This window comes from Monodelphis domestica, chromosome 8 (assembly GCF_027887165.1).
Source record: "Monodelphis domestica isolate mMonDom1 chromosome 8, mMonDom1.pri, whole genome shotgun sequence".
NCBI classification, from domain to species: domain Eukaryota; kingdom Metazoa; phylum Chordata; class Mammalia; order Didelphimorphia; family Didelphidae; genus Monodelphis; species Monodelphis domestica.
Window position 1 is genome coordinate 215462835 of NC_077234.1, and position 17751 is coordinate 215480585.

At 37.5% G+C, this 17751-nt stretch overlaps 1 protein-coding gene across 4 annotated transcripts in view; it reads right to left on the minus strand.

Moving 5' to 3' along the window:
• DHRSX (dehydrogenase/reductase X-linked) overlaps positions 1-17751 on the minus strand; it is a 541162-nt gene that overhangs the window by 391108 nt on the left and 132303 nt on the right. For 3 of the 4 annotated variants that reach the window (XM_056807700.1, XM_007501007.2, XM_056807701.1), the window contains one exon: positions 5326-5394. The exons of the other annotated variant lie outside the window; for it this stretch is intronic. In XM_056807700.1, coding sequence (XP_056663678.1) covers positions 5326-5394 — 69 coding nt within the window. The remainder of the gene's footprint in view (positions 1-5325; positions 5395-17751) is intronic. 4 annotated transcript variants of the gene reach the window in all.

Here is a 17751-nt window from a genome sequence, read left to right on the forward strand (position 1 = left end):
TGCAAAAGAACACTATCCACAACCAGAGGGAAAACTGTGGGAGCAGAATCACATAAGAAAAACAACTGCTTGATTACATGGGTCAAGGGGGATATGATTGGGGATGTAGCCTCTAAATGAACATCCCAGTGCAAACATCAAGAACATGGAAATAGGTTCTCATCAAGGACACATGTGAAACCCAGTGAAATTGTTCATCGGCTATGGGAAAGAGTGGGGTTAGGGGTGGGAGGGAAAGAATATGAGTCTTGTAACTAAGGAATAATGTTCTAAATTGACTAAATAATTTTTTTTAAATCCCTTTCACTACATTAGTGGTAAATTCATTGTTTAACTCCATATTAATTGCTAACTAATCTCACTGAATGCCTTTCCTAAAATTTAAAGACATTGGATTTAGAATAGATATCAGTGAGGGCCCATAAGCAGTAGGTTTAAATGCATAATTCTTCCATTAGTATTAGAGATTTGGTGGGGTGACGGAAGAGAGAAAGACATAGCTAAAAAAGTTCTAGCACATTAAAAAGGGGTCCTCAGAATCCCTTTCACTTCTGAAATTCTATGATTCCACAGGTGATATGAGGGAGAAGAATGTTCATCTAAATGAACTCTGTTTGAATAGAATGAAAAACAATAATATGAGCAAGTTACTACACACAAAATATTAAAAGATCATATGATAAATTTTCCTTGGTACATTAATTTTTCCCCAAACCTAGGAGTCCCTAACTATTCCATGAAGATCTAATGCTAAGTTTCATATCTATAATGAAGATTTCAAAGCTGGTTGATGCCACCTTGCCCAGGAATCACTGGGATATGCACTATGGAGATAAGTTAGATTAATAATGATGGCCCTTCTCTTTTTTTCCCCACTTTCATTTTTTTTATTAGAAAAGCATATGCAGAACATGTTGAAATATAAATATACAAGTACAAATATAAACAACAAAAATACAAACAGGAAAAAACCCTACAAATATATTAGATATAAATAAATATTTGACAAGTTTTTCTGCAACAAGCAACCCAGAGTTTTCCCAATGGAAGACCAAAACCCAAGACGGACAACTCCTGAGAGATTTTTCAATTCACTCATTTTGTCTATCACTTCCTATCAGTTCCTAGTTCTCTGCTAAACATATGCCTTTAGAATTGCTCACAACTCCACCAATTCCATCCCTGCAGGGGATCGGAGGAGGCTCTATGGGATTCTGCTTTCTTGGGCAATGGTTTGTCCCTTCTGGAGCAGCAGATGCAATCCTGTAACCTACATACATCACTATACCATCTTAATATCTCTGAGATTACAGTTTCCTTTCCTTCTTGAGTGATGTGATTACTCCCGTTTGGTCACCCCAAATCAGTTTTCCATCCTTTTTGTCCCCCCACATTCTTATCAAGAATATGATTGCATCTTTCTAAGAATATTATTGTTAGAGATTGGTCATTATGACAATAAAGAAAAATAATAAATGTTGGAGGGGATGTGGCAAAATTGTGACACTAATACACTACTGGTGGAGTTGTGAATTGATCTAAACATTCCGGAAGGCAATTTGGAACTGTGCCCAAAGCTCTTTAAAAGAATACATAAAAATAAATCTAGTTTAAAAAGATAGGGAAGGTAATTACATCCTGATAAAAGGCAGTGTAGACAACGAGGAAATATCTGTACTCAATATGTATGCACCAAATGACAGAGCACCCAAATTTTGAAAGGAGAAACTAGAGGAGCTCAAGGGTGAATTAGATAGAAAAACTATACTAGTGGGAGATCTCAACCTTCCTCTATCCGAACTAGATAAATCAAATCAAAAAAAGAAATAAGAAAGAGGTGAGAGAAGCAAATGAAATCTTAGAAAAATTAGAGTTAGTAGACATATGGAAAAAAATAAATAGGGACAAAAAGGAATACACCTTTTCAGCAGTACATGGTACATTCACAAAAATTGAACATGTATTAGGGCATAAAAAAAATTGAAAACAAGTGCAAAAGGGCAGAAATAATAAATACAACCTTCTCAGACCACAATGCAATGAAAATAATAATTAGTAAGGGTACATGGAGAGATAAATCAAAAATTAATTGGAAATTTAAAAATATGATTCTCCAAAACCAGCTAGTTAAAGAACAAATCGTAGAAACATTTAATAATTTCACTGAAGAAAATGACAATGGTGAGACATCCTTTCAAAACTTATGGGATGTAGCCAAAGCAGTACTCACAGGGAAATTTATATCCCTGAGCTCATATATAAACAAATTAAGAAGGGCAGAAGTCAATGAATTGGGCATGCAAATATAAAAACAAGAAAGTGAGAAAATTAAAAATCCTCAGATGAATACTAAATTAGAAATCCTAAAAATCAAAGGAGAAATTAATAAAATTGAAAGTTAAAGAACTATTGATTTAATAAATAAGACTAGAAGCTGAAATTTTGAAAAAACAAATAAAATAGTAAAGTACTAGTCAGTCTAATTAAAAAAAGGAAAGAAAAAAACCAAATTGACAGTATCCAAGATGAAAAGGGAGACCTCATCTCTAATGAAGAGGAAATCAAGGCAATCATTAAAAACTATTCTGCCCCATTATATGGCAACAAATATGGCAATCTAAGTGATATGGATGAATACTTACAAAAATATAAATTGCCTAGACTAAAAGAAGAAGAAATAAATTACCTAAACAACCTGATATCAGAAAAAGAAATTGAACAAGCCATCAAAGAACTCCCTAAGAAAAAATCCCCAGGTCCAGATGGATTCACAAATGAATTCTATCAAACATTCAAAGAACAGCTAACCCCAATACTATACAAACTATTTGATAGAATAAACCAAGAAGGGGCTCTACCAAATTCTTTTTACGACACAAATATGGTACTGATCCCAAAGCCAGGCAGGTTAAAAACAGAGAAAGAAAACTATAGGCCAATCTCCCTAATGAATATAGATGCAAAATTCTTAAATAGGATATTAGCAAAAAGACTCCAGCAAGTCATCACAAGGGTTATCCACTACGATCAGGTAGGATTCATACCAGGAATGCAAGGATGGTTAAATATTAGGAAAACCATCCGCATAATTGACCATATAAACAAGCAAACCAACAAAAATCACATGATTATCTCAATAGATGCAGAAAAGGCCTTTGACAAAATACAACACCCATTCCTACTGAAAACACTAGAAAGTATAGGAATAGAAGGGCCTTTCCTAAAAATAATAAACAGTATATACCTAAAACCATCAGCAAACATCATCTGCAATGGGGATAAACTCGAAGCCTTCCCAATAAGATCAGGAGTCAAACAAGGATGTCCTTTATCACCTTTATTATTTAATATTGTACTAGAAACACTAGCAGGAGCAATTACAGAAGAAAAAGAAATTGAAAGTATTAAAATTGGCAATGAGGAGACCAAGCACTCACTCTTAGCAGATGATATGATGATTTACTTAAAGAATCCTAGAGAATCAACCAAAAAGCTAGTCGAAACAATCAACAACCTTAGCAAAGTTGCAGGATACAAAATAAACCCACATAAGTCATCAGCACTTCTATATATCTCCAACCCAGTTCAGCAGCTAAAATTAGAAAGAGAAATCCCATTTAAAGTCACCAGAGACAATATAAAATACTTAGGAATCTATCTGCTGAGACAAACACAGGAACTATATGAACACAACTATAAAACACACACAATTAAAACTAGATCTAAACAATTGGAAAAACATTGATTACTCATGGGTGCGATGACCTAACATAATAAAAATGATCATCCTACCCAAACTTATCTATCTATTTAGTACCATACCCATTGAACTACCAAAAAAACTATTTTACTGAATTAGAGAAAACCATAACAAAGTTCATTTGGAAGAATAAATGATCAAGGATATTCAGGGAAATAATGAAAAAAAATATAAAGGAAGGTGGCCTTGCAGTCCCAGATCTCAAACTATATTACAAAGCAGTGGTCATCAAAATAATTTGGTACTGGCTAAGAGACAGAAAGGAGGATCAGTGGAATAGACTTGGGGTAAATGACCTCAGCAAGACAGTCTATGACAAACACAAAGACCCCAGCTTTGGGGACAAAAATCCAGTATTTGATAAAAACTGCTGGGAAAATTGGAAGACAGTGTGGGAGAGATTAGGTTTCGATCAATACCTCACACCCTACACGAAGATAAATTCAGAATGGGTGAATGACTTGAATATAAAGAAGGAAACTATAAGTAAATCAGGTGAACACAGAATAGTATACATGTCAGATCTTTGGGAAGGGAAACTTTTTTAAACCACGCTAGACTTAAAAAGAGTCACAAAATGCAAAATAAATAATTTTGACTACATCAAATTAAAAAGGTTTTGTACAAACAAAACCAATGTAACTAAAATTAGAAGGAAAGCAACAAATTGGGAAACAATCTTCGTAAAAAAAACCTCTGAAAAAGGTCTATTTACTCAAATCTATAAAGAGCTAAACCAGTTGTACAAAAAATCAGGCCATTCTCCAATTGAAAAATGGGCAAGGGACATGAATAGGCAATTTTCAGTTAAAGAAATCAAAACTATTAATAGGCACATGAGAAAGTGTTCTAAATCTCTTATAATCAGAGAGATGCAAATCAAAACAACTCTGAGGTACCACCTCACACCAAGCAGACTGGCTAGCATGATAGCAAAGGAAAGTAATGAATGTTGGAGGGGATGTGGCAAAGTAAGGACATTAATGCATTGCTGGTGGAGTTGTGAATTGATCCAACCATTCTGGAGGGCAATTTGGAACTATGCCCAAAGTGCGATAAAAGACTGTCTGCCCTTTGATCCAGCCATATCACTGTTGGGTTTGTACCCCAAAAAGATAATAAAGAAAAAGACTTGTACAAGAATATTCATCGCTGCACTCTTTGTGGTGGCCAAAAATTGGAAAATGAGGGGATGCCCTTCAAATTGTGGTATATATTGGTGATGGAATCCTCAAGCAGAGGACAAACTGTGGGAGTAAAAACACAGATGAAAGGCAACTGTTTGACTACAGGGGTTGAGGGGATATGATTGAGGAGAGACTCTAAATGAACACCCTAATGCAAATACCAACAAGGAAATGGGTTCGGAGCAAAGACACATGTGATACCCAGAAGAATCATGAGTCGCCTAGGGGAGGGATGGTGGGAGGAGAGGGTGAGGAAAAGAAAATGATCTCTGTTTCCAATGAATAATGTATGAAAATGACCAAATAAAATAATGTTTAACAACTAAAAAAATAAAAATAAAAAAAAATAAAAAGAATAGTTATTCTATTAATGTATACCTTTTGAAGTCAGAGTTTCTTCCTTTATTTGTTTTACAGCTTCTTGGCCTTCTCTCTCATTATTTCCAGCTTTAAAGGAAAAAAAAAATTAAAATTACTAAGGAGCCCATCTCAAAAGTGTTAAATCTGCTAATTACTTCAAACTATCTTCATAATGAAAATGCAGTCTCTGCCTAAAGCACATAGTCACATTAACATGATACTATCTAGAATGGTTGCATCAATTCACAACTCCACGAGCAATGCATTAATGTCCCAATTTTGCCACATCCCCTCCAACATTTATTATATTTGAGTAATTAGACCTTTGTCAAAGTTTTTTGTTATGAAGATTATTTTTCCCAATTTGTTGCTTCTGGAAGAAAATTTAAACAAAAGAATTTGAAATTGAAAGACAAAAATTGAAAAACATTTGTTTTTATCTGGATTCAAATTCCATCAGATCTTTCTCTCTAAATTGATGACATTTTTTAAGCAGGAATCCTTTGCGATGTTTTGATTATTGTATTGCTTAGAAGAGCTAAGTTATTCATTGCAGTTCATCACATAATATTGTTTTCATTGTGTACAACATTCTCCTGGTTCTGTTCATTTCACTCTGTATCAGTTCATGTAAGTCTTCCCAGGTTTTTCTAAGTTGCTCCTGTTAATCATTTCTTATAGCACTATAATATTCCATTATAATTTTATAGTATAACTTTTTCATCCATACTCCAATTGATGGGTATCCCCTCACTAATTCTTGACAACCACAAAAAGAGCTGCTTTAAATATTTTTGTACATAATATTTTTTACATAAATAATTTCATACATTTTTCCTTTTTATTTTTTTAATCTCTTTAGAATACAAATGTAGTAATGGTATTGCTGGGTCAAAGAGTATGTACTATTTTCTAGATCTTTGAGCATACATCCAAATTGCTTTCCAGAATCATTGAATCAGTTCACAACTTCCCTAAGAGTGCATTAGTGTGTCAATTTTCCCACATCCCCTCCAATTTTTTTTCATTTTCATTTTTTTTGTTATGATAGCCAATCTGATAAGTGTGGAATTGTATCAGGCAAGTTTATCTTGAATAATATTGGGTAAAAGCTTCCAGGAGCAATCCATCAGGACAGTTTGGTTGTATTTATAGCCCTGATGGTAATAGTGTAATCTACTTTAAAATTAAACCTCTTCAGAGGCTACTGGAACTCCACAGTCTGTGGTGTTTTGTTGTTGTTGTTTTATCACAAGTCTTCAAAAATATTTCAGCTCCAACTTGGAAAGCTGAGTTTGATGTCTCTTGGCTAACATGAATGTAAAACACTGAACAGAAAGCCTGATGATCATGATACTTAGTTTGGTGCATGGAACACTTTATGTCCTCGCACACAAATACAACTTTACATTGATCTGGAAGTTAGTCAGTTCTTCAGGGCCTTAGGCAAACTTTTTCAATGAAAAACATACCAATCAAGTAGCAATTAGTGGAAACTGTGTTAACCTGGGTGGTCTTCTCTTAGGGAGTACCCCAGAACTCAGTCTTTAGCCCTGTTCCCATATTTGAATATTTCTTACCTAATTGCACTATTTTGGGACTTCTCTAACTTTCCCAAAATGCTCTAGGAAGCTCATTATTGAGAGGGAAAAAAATCCCATCATTCTGCAATCAACTCATAATTAAGATCTCACTGGGACTCCACCACCACCCTTTATCCTGATTGTTAAGGGAAGCCATGAACTCCAGAATGGAGATTTAAGGAGGGAGCCCAAGTCAGAACATCTCTTTTCTCAGCTGGCACCCCTTCTTTGGGACTTCTCTGTCTTTTCTACGATGGCCCCATGTTGAATACCTTCCCTTTTCAGCTTATTTTTATGTACTGTCTGCCCTTTCCATTAGATTGTAAGTTCTTTGAGGACACAAATTGAATTTTTTTCATATTTATGTCCTCAGTACTTTGCAAAATGCTTGGAGCATAACATAACAGATGCTAAATAAAGGTTTATTGACTGATTAATGACTCTCATGCAGACAGATATGGCATCTTTATCAAGTTTATGGATGAAACAAAACTAGGAGATCTAGATTAATGTAATAGATGTGAAAATCAGGATCCCAATAGATATATAAAAGTAGTAATTCAATGAGCTATAACTAATTGACAAAATGAAATGAAGAGGAGAAAAGAGAACAATTAGGAGACCTTTGTAGTAGTTTACATGAAAGGTGTTAAGAACCTAGACTAAGATGGTGGCTGTGTGAGTATTAAGAAAGAAATTAATATGAGAGACATTATAGAGATAGAAATAGCAATATTTGCATTGATAAGATACCTAAGATAAGGGAGGTGATGAGTCAAGGAAAATACTAAGTTGTCAAATCTGGAAGCCTGGAAGGATGGTGGTACCCTAAATAGGAAAAGAAAAGTTCAAAAGTATTCTCCAAGCTCAACTAACTTGGCAGACTGCTCCACCTCAGCAGTAGCCCTGCTCACCTTGAGATGTTCCTGCCTTGAATCTGCTCTCCTGATTGCTTACTTCCTGGACAAGATCATCATTTAATGAGAAATCCTAAGCATGCTTACTTCACTCCCAGTTCAACTCATTTTCTGGACTGGTTCTCCACAGAAACCTTGCCCAGGGGGCAATTGGGTGGCTCAGTGGATTAAGAGCCAGGCCTAAAGACAGGAGGGCCTTGGTTCAAATCTGGCTTCAGATACTTCCTAGCTGTGTGACCCTGGGCAAGTCATTTAAACTCCATTGCCTAGCCCTTACCACCCTTCTGTCTTGGCTCCAAGACAGAAGGTAAGGGTTTAAAAAAAAATAAAGAAAGAAACCTTGCCCAAAGCAAGTCCCTGCCTCTGACTGATTAGTTTGTTTTTTTATTTTTTATCTACAGTGAGTGGTACATAGTAAATGTATACAAGGTAAAAAACGTAAATAAGTAAAATTTAATGAATGGTTTATCAAGTTTCTTACTAAGAAAGGGATATGGGGTAAAAGGAAATGAATTATTTTCTGATGTGTTAAATTTGTGATGTTTATAGGAAATGTAGTTTAAAATGTCCAAAAGGAAGTTGGTGATGTAGAATTGGAAATAAGGAAAGAAACTGAGGCTGCTTACAGAGAATTTTGAGCCATCTATATAGATATAAAAAAAAATGAAAGCCATCTAAATTAATGAGGCCATCAAGTGAAAGAGGGGCAAAATGAATCTGTAGGGGCATATGCACAGACAGGAGTATGAAATTGATGATGAAACAGCAAAGAAGCTGTGGTAGACACTTGAAGAGAGAGAGAGGTTTTGCAGGACAAGCCAAGATGCAAGAATCAAGGCTGGGGACCTGGTTGTCAATCAAGAAGGTCCCAAACGGAATGTTCCCAGGAGTTGGCAGTTGAGGCTGGCTGATGACCCTTGTAGGGCTGACTTGGTTTTGGGGGCTCTCTGACCAAGGAAGAAACCTCTCCTTTCTCTGTGATTTGACTGACCAAGAGTTGGAGGAAAGCCAGGCTGAAGGAGAGACTTCTTGGTGACTGACTGTTGGGGGGAAGCAGCTGAACTGATCTTATCAACTTCTGTCACAAACTGAAGGACCCTTGAGGGGGAATTCTGGGGTTAAGCTGAGAGACCTTGCTGACTTTGTGAAGAAGAAAGAAGATTTTAACTGTTGTCCTCCATCTCTGACTGTCCCTCTATCACAGCTGTGACATCCCACACCCACCTATCCTCATTTTAGATTAGGGACACCCTCATCCCTCTTACCTCATTTTCCCATTCTGTTTCACAATAAAACCCCTGACTTGAAAAGGAAAAGAAAAGAGTATCTTTATAGTTCACTCAAGAGGGAGGGAAGAAGCCAAAGGCTTCAAGAATTGGAAGGTGAGGGAGACAGGGAGGAGGGGTAAAGGAGGGAGGGAGAGAGGATAGGACGAGATTAGGAGAAATATTGATCCACTAGTCATCAGTAGAGATCAGTAGGCAAATCCCAGTGCATTCCCCAGTATCTATCTAGGCCATTCCCCTATGGCAGCATTCCCCTGTACCAGCAGCATCTCTCTCTCCATCATTGCAATTAGGCAGGTGTGTCCCCAAACTTAACAGCAGTTCTCTCTAGTAAGCCAGAGCATTCAGTCATTGCAGCAACAAGAAATAGTGTCACACAGATCACCTTTTCCATTGCAACGAGAAATAGTTTCCACAGATTGCCATCTCTATTCCAAAGCCTGAGAAGGAGCAGTCAAACAAATAGAAGAAATAGAAGGAAAAAGTAGTGTCATGAAAACCCTAAATGAAAGATCATCTAGGAAAAGGTAATCAGATGCCGGATATGGAAATGCCAGATGCTTACAGAGAGACCAAGAAGAATACACCCAGCTCCTGGGGTCCCTTGTTCTTGACTGTCCACTCTTTACTACTGAGCCTTGAACTCTTGAACTAGGCATTTCAACTTTCTAATTCTTTTCCTTCTGTATTTCACAGTCAGAAAAGTCAATGTTTCTGTCATGGCTCTGTTTCATTTTTCTTCCTTAACTTTTCTGTGCATAGTAATGAACATAAAACTACTCTTTCAGTGGGTAACAGAGAGACTATATCTCATATTTTCAAGATTATTTTTAAGGATTCTAATTTCTTTAGTAATAATTTTATTAGTTTTGCATATAAGAATTGAACTAGGAATTTTTCCCTGATGCTCCATGTCTTTATTTATCCCTGCTCCAAGCTCAGTTTTCCCCAAAGTCTCATTACTCCTGGGTTCACAGTAAGTTCAACATTGGGAGGACTCATTTGCTTTCTTCAGGACACTATGGCACATTTAGTGTTCTGCAGTAGTGAAGATTTAATGTACCCTTCTAATTTCCTAACTCATTGATAGCTAATCTTTCCTTATTATAATGATGATAATAACAATAGTGATGGTAGCAATTCTCCACTCAGGCCTGCTCCAATGACTCATAATGGCCTGGAAATGACCTCAAAAATGATGGCAGTTGAGTGCAGACGGAGGAAGGTTCTACCAAAATGGACAAACTATGGGAACAGGTTTTATGCCCTTTGAAATACTTAAGTCTGAGCTAAGTGCCAAAAGGTTTATTACCTGAAGTTTAAGCATAAGATAAATTTATTTTTGCATGAGGTTTTGTTTGGGAGACAAGCACAGTATCCCATAAACTTTGTTTATTAAAAATCAAGAAATTGGGATTGCCTCACCAGAAATGTCTCAGTTCAAATCCCTCATAGTCCTTCCCTTCTCAGTCCCTCCACCTTCTAGTGTCTGCTTCTAGGAAACTACTTTCCATTTATTCTTTTGCATCTTGTTATCTACATATTGTCCTCTCTTCAATTATAATGTAAGCTCTTGAAGGCAGTTTGGTGTTGTTAATCATAAATACTTTACTTTTAGCAAATATTTAGCAAATAATATTCATCTAATAAAGCCTGCTTACAAGGCTCAAAGGCTAAAGCACTGCATCCACCCTCCATCTGTTGGGGATCATTCACATGGTTCAATTCATGTTTCGCTCTGAGGGAGTCTGACTTTGCAGAAGAATAGTTAGGTTCTTTTTCTCAAAGTCTTTGACTTGCAATGTTCCTTCATCTCCACATTACTTATATCTTAAACTATGGCTTATTTCTAGATAAGATAGATAGATCTCTTTGCCAAGAGATTCTATAGGCAGAAACTCAATGAAAAACAGGAATCATGTTTGGAATAGATATATTTCCTACACATATACAAAAACACTAAAAACTGCCAAAACTTAAGTCATTTGTAACTTAACAAGCATTACAATTGTCTGACTATGAGGCTGTGTCACAAACATCAGAACATAAAGTGGTTTTGAGACTACCAATTTGGCATTCCATATTTCACCTTGGTTTTGCACTGACTCTTACAGCAAAGATAAGCTTGGCCCAGGGATTGTGTTCATTCTTCTACCAGTGGCTAATTTTTGTAAGAAGGAACTCCTCTGGCCAATAGTCAACAACACCCAATGGACTCAGGCCCTCCAGGCCTGGCAAACTCTCGAGGTAACCTTCAAGTCTGGGCAGGTCACTCTCCAGGTTGAAATTCAGTCTCCTCCTTAGGAATCAAAACACAAATCTGGAAAAGACTGCCAAGACGCAATGGCAAACTATCTCCTAATTGAGTCTCCTTGTTCTGGCTGACAGTTGGAAATAGTTCCCATTCTGTCAGAATGGAAAAAGGCCAGGTTTCCTCCATCCTCCCTGGAAGTCTCAAAAGTTACTTGATGCCATCTGGAGGGAGGAAGGATAAGTGTGCTGTGGGAGGAGTTGTGCACTGGGAGAGTGGCTCTTCCTCCCTTATGGTCAATACAATCTGATGTAGTTTTGACTCTCTCCTGCTTCAGCCTTCAATGTAGCAGTAGTTCAAGGGATGCCTAAGCATGCAGTATTATAATGTAGCACTAAGTCTCCTTAGCACCATCTCTTCCACATGACAAAAGAGAGCACCCTGCATTTTTCATTCCCTAAATACCCAAGGACTGAACCAATATACCTGATTGGCTGGATATACAGAGAGGAGTTCTGCACATGCATGCTCTGTGCAGCCCCAGGTTACACTCACATTTGTATTTTAACTCAATGCTACTGCTACAAGATAGAAGGAAGTGTCCACATTGACAAAATCATGACTTCATTACCCTATTTAATACTCATTGCCACACAATCACTCCAATTGCCTATAGATCATTGTGAGAACCTCTTTATAAATACTCCCATGATTTTGAAGGAATTGCTTCAAACAAATAACAGAGTAGTCATCATAAAACTGAAAATGTCTTCAGCTTATAGGGGTTTTTTTCCATAGCAACGAGAGATATATGAAATGAATGTTGCAAAGTAAATCCTTTGGGTGAAGACTAAAGAGAATAAATAAGCAAACCACATTCTCGAAGTTCAGAGTTCTTGAAAAGCAGACATCAGGAAAACAAGTCATTAGAAGTAATTTGCACCTCAAGCTTTCTTAAAGGGATCATTGTGCCAGGCACTATTCTAAGTGTTTTACAATAATTATTTCTTTTGATCCTTATAACAACCATGGGAGGAAGGTGCTATTATTATCTACAGGTAAAGATGAGGAAATTGAGAAAAGCAGAGGTTAAGTGACTCAGGATCATACAACTAGGAACTATCTGAGGCAGAATAAGAGCTCAGGTCTTCTGGACTCCAGGAACAACACTCTATCTACTGGGCTAGCTAGCTGCCTGAATTTTATTTTCTGATTTATCAAGGTATTTAATCACATAGGTAGATACTTAATAGCTAAGTCTTTTATTATCTCTAGGAATATGAAAGTTCAAGAGTGTATCTAAAGGAGGCACATAAGCAGTGCACACCTAAATATTTCCAAAAAGCACAGGAGATATGGACCAGCAGAGTCGAGAGATGCATTTCAATTGAACTGACAGGCACATGTAGCCCACTATCTGTGCACACATATGTAAGCACCTACAGTCTATGAGGCACTGTGCTGTGCACCGAAAAAAATAAAACACGTCATTTTTCTCTTTGTATATATAGATCACAGGCACTCAGAGAAGTATATGGATAGTGAACCAAGTTGTACTCATTAGGGAATGGTCAACAGGAGACTTTACACTCATTAGCTAAAATGCTTTAGTATATTAAATTTTTAGAGGCAAGAATACAATTCTTAAGAACAATGATCCCTCACCTATCACAAGTTACATACCATAGACCCCCACGACAGGTGAAAATCTGTGAAATAGCAACATTATATTTTATTATTGATATTATATTTAAGGCTTTATAAACCCTTCCCACTCTATTCTAATCCTTTTCTATACTCTTATTAAACTATAGTCACTGAGTCAGTCAGCACCCAGGATACAGAACACAGCTCTGTGGTTGGTGGCCTTTCATTCCATCAGCCAATAGTGTCCCGCAATAAGTGTAACTCTATGACACACAATTTGATTTTTTTTTTAAACTCGACATACGGTAAAGCTATGATAAGTGAACAGCAATATAGCAAGTGTGACAGAGGCTAGCACTAGAGAAACAGTGCCAGGCTGAAGAGTATGTGCAACTGATCACCTCGACAGGGGAGGGGCCCCAGGAGTGGAATCAGGAGGAGAAGACTGGCTGGGAGAGCAGTGAAGATCTCTTGGTCTTGAGAAGCCAAATAGAGAAATTGGAGAAAAGACTTTCTCCTGAGGGTTACCCATTTTTCCTAATGGTGACTGGAAATCGTTCCTCCCAACACTTCCCAATTGAAGCGATTTCTGAAGAGAAATCTGAGCAGACTTTATCTCAGCTCCTGTTACCCAAGGGTGAGTCAACCTGACTTTTTCTGAGGGGGTTCAGGCTACAAGGGCTGAGTTCCCCCAAAACTTGAGGAGTTTCCCTGATTGTTATTTCCTTTTGCATTACCAAAACTGAGTTGACATTAAAAGTTATATGTTCATTGTACACAGAGACTAATACACTGTGGTATAATCAAACGTAATGGACTTCTCCATAAATGGTGGTGTAATGTCCCTGAACAATTTGCAGGGATCCAGGAGAAAAAAACACCATTCATAAGCAAAGGATAAACTATGGGAGTGGAAACACCGAGGAAAAGCAACTGCCTGAATACAGAGGTTGAGGGGACATGACAGAGGAGAGACTCTAAATGAACACTCTAATGCAAATACTATCAACAAAGCAATGGGTTCAAATCAAGAAAACATCTAATGCCCAGTGGACTTACGCGTCGGCTATGGGCGGTGGGGGGGGGAGGAAAAGAAAATGAGCTATGTCTTTAACAAATAATGCTTGGAAATGATCAAATAAAATATTTTTTAAAAAAAAGTTATATGTTCAAAGATGGAGGCCTAGAAGGAGACCTCTGAATTCAGACCTCTGAATACCCTTCCTAACCAATCACAAACTTAAGGATCCTAGGGGACTCCAAAACAAACTTAACAACAAGACAGAGCCAAGGAACCCTCCTGCTGGACTTAATTCAAAAGGTACGCCCCACCGAAAAGCCAGAATCCGAGAAAACTAGGGTTTAAGGGGAAGACAGAAGGAAGGTCCCAGTACCAATCAGCCCTCCCACCCAGAGCACTGAGATTCCAGCGGAAGCGAGAACTTCTGGGAGGACAAAAGTGCTGGTCTGGAGGACGTACCTGGCGAACACGGCTGTACCAAGTTCAGAGCGTCCAACACAGATGGCAGGGAAGGAGCTAGCACCTGGCAGCCTGGCCAGAGCTGTGGAGATGCTCCATATTTGCTCCAGCCATCCAGGAAGTTTTGGACTCAGAGCATGCCCAGCCCAACTAAGCTGAAATTAATCCTATCAAAAGTCTCCAGAACTCAGGGAAGCCCAGGCTCCATACCCATCTTCATTGACTGCTGGAATTTAATCCAATCAAAACCCTCCAGAAGACAGGGAAGCTCAAACCTCAACAAACCTCCACCACAGACTACACCAAGAGATCTCCTACTAAAGTTCCAAGAGGGGAGACTGACAGAAGCCCCCAAAACAAAAAAAAAAAAAAATGAGAGGAGCAAGAGCACAGAAAAATACGGGGAGCAAAGAAGGGGTGAATTTGAGCAAACAACAGAAATATAAGAAAGAAACTACAATAAACAGTTTCTACTCAGCAAACAGAACAGAGGGGGAGAGATCAGCAAACAATGAATCAGAAATCCCAGCGAATTGGATACAGGCTGTGGAAGAACTGAAAACACAATTAAGAGAGGCTAAAGACAATTGGGAAAAGGACTAAAAAATTAAGATGTCATCTGGAAACAGAGGCACTTGAACTAAAATGAGAAAATAGTGTCTTGAAAGCCAAAATCAACCAACTGGAAAATGAGGCAAATGAGATGAAAGACGAGGTAAAGAGGATGAAAGACGACCTTCAAAGAAAAACCAGACCAGAAGGAAAAAGATGGCCATGTTGTCTTTTGTGCTCCAACATGCCCTAAGCACTCCACAGTGCTTTGCTGCTTCACCCTCTCAGCCGTTGAACCTTCTCATTGGTTTCTTCCGTCTGTTCAGCCGAACTAGTCTTCACATCCTGGTTGAGCAAGTCCCTGGTTGGCCAGGGGTCTACGACCCGATGGCTCTCACAAGGGTTAGCCGGCCTCTCAAAGACATTACCCAGGGTGTAGCCGCTGCCGCATACTAGCAGCTACTGGGAGCCACAAGTGAGAGCTGGGTGTCAGGTGGAGGTCAGAGGCTGGAGAGCTGCCCTAGAAGGGCACGACAAGCCCTCCATACCAGAGATATTACCCCTCCCTGAACACCACTGGAAAATACACAGCTAGTAATCATAACTCTGAATATGAATGGAATGAACTCACCCATAAAACAAAAGTGAATAGCAGAGTGGATTAGAATCCAAAAACCTACCATATGCTGTCTGCAAGAAACAGACATAAAGATGGTAGATACACATAGGTTGAAAGTAAGAGGATGGAGCCAAATCTATTGGGCATCAACTGATAAAAAGAAGGCAGGAGTCACAATCATGATATCTAACAAAGCCAAAGTAAAAATAAATCTAGTTAAAAGAGCTAGGAAAGGTAATTACATCCTGATAAAGGGCAGTAGAGACAATGAGGAAATATCAGTAGGCACAATGTATGCACCAAATGGCATAGCATCGAAATTTCTAAAGGAGAAACTAGTGGAGCTCAAGGATGAAATAGACAGAAAAACTATACTAGTGGGAGATCTGAACCTTCCTCTACCCAAACTAGATAAATAAAACCAAAAAATAAATAAGAAAGAGGTGAGAGAAGCAAATGAAATCTTAGAAAAATTAGAGTTAGTAGAAAGGTGGAGAAAAATAAATAGGGACAAAAAGGAATACACCTTCTTTTCAGCAGCACATGGTACATTCACAAAAATTGAACATGTATTAGAGCACAAAAAAAATTGAAAACAAGTGCAAAAGGGCAGAAATAATGAATGCAACCTTCTCAGATCACAATGCAATGAAAATAATAATTAATAAGGGTACATGGAGAGGCAAACCAAAAACTAATTGAAATTAAACAACACAATTCTTCAAAATCGGTTAAAGAACAAATCATAGGAACAATTAATAACTTAATTGAAAAAGATGACAATGATGAGACATCCTTTCAAAATCTATTGGATGTAGCCAAAGCAGTACTCACGGGGAAATTTATATCCTTTAGTTCATATATAAACAAATTAAGAAGGGCAGAGGTCAATGAATTGGGCATGCAAATTTAAAAACTAGAAAGTGAGCAAATTAAAAATCCTCAGATGAAGACTAAATTAGAGATCCTAAAAATCAAAGGAGAAATCAATAAAATTGAAAGTTAAAGAACTATTGATTTAATAAATAAGACTAGAAGCTGAAACTTTGAAAAAACAAATAAAATAGTCAAAATACTAGTCAGTCTAATTAAAAAAAGGAAAGAAAAAAACCAAATTGACAGTATCCAAGATGAAAAGGGAGACCTCACCTCTAATGAAGAGGAAATTAAGGCAATCATTAAAAACTACTATGCCCAATTATAGGGAAACAAATATGGCAATCTAAGTGATATGGATGAATACTTACAAAAATATAAATTGCCTAGACAAAAAGAGGAAGAAATAAAATACCTAAACAACCCGATATCAGAAAAAGAAATTGAACAAGCCATCAAAGAACTCCCTAAGAAAAAATCCCCAGGTCCAGATGGATTCACAAATGAATTCTATCAAACATTCAAAGAACAACTAATCCCAATATTATACAAACTATTTGATAGAATAAACCAAGAAGGGGCTCTACCAAATTCTTTTTATGACACAAACATGGTACTGATCCCAAAGCCAGGCAGGTTAAAAACAGAAAAAGAAAACTATAGGCCTATCTCCCTAATGAATATAGATGCAAAAATCTTAAATAGGATACTAGCAAAAAGACTACAGCAAATCATCACAAGGGTTATCCACTCTGATCAGTTAGGTGTAAAGATTAAAATTTAGGGGAGCTGAGGCAGGTAGAAATTAGTTTCTCTCTGCAAGGAGTATTATATTTTTAGAGTGTATTAAGGATTAAGGATTAAAGAAAATACAGAATAAGAAACACATGCCTAGGCCAGAGAGCCTAGACAAGACTTCACCTACATTATAGAAAGAGCCACGTCTGCTCCAAAATGGAAGTCTAAAAGAGAGCACAAAAGCCTTTGCAATCAGGTTAAATCCCTTCTCGATCTCGACCCCCCTCAGAATTCCGTGAGATTACAAAGCATTTTGGGGAAGTGGAGCAAGGGCTTGTGGGGATTGAAGTCCAGAGTTCAAGTCTATTTTTACATAGATTTCATACCAGAAATACAAGGATGGTTCAATATTAGGAAAATCATCCACATAATTGACCATATTAACAAGCAAACAAACAAAAATCACATGATTATCTCAATAGATGCAGAAAAAGC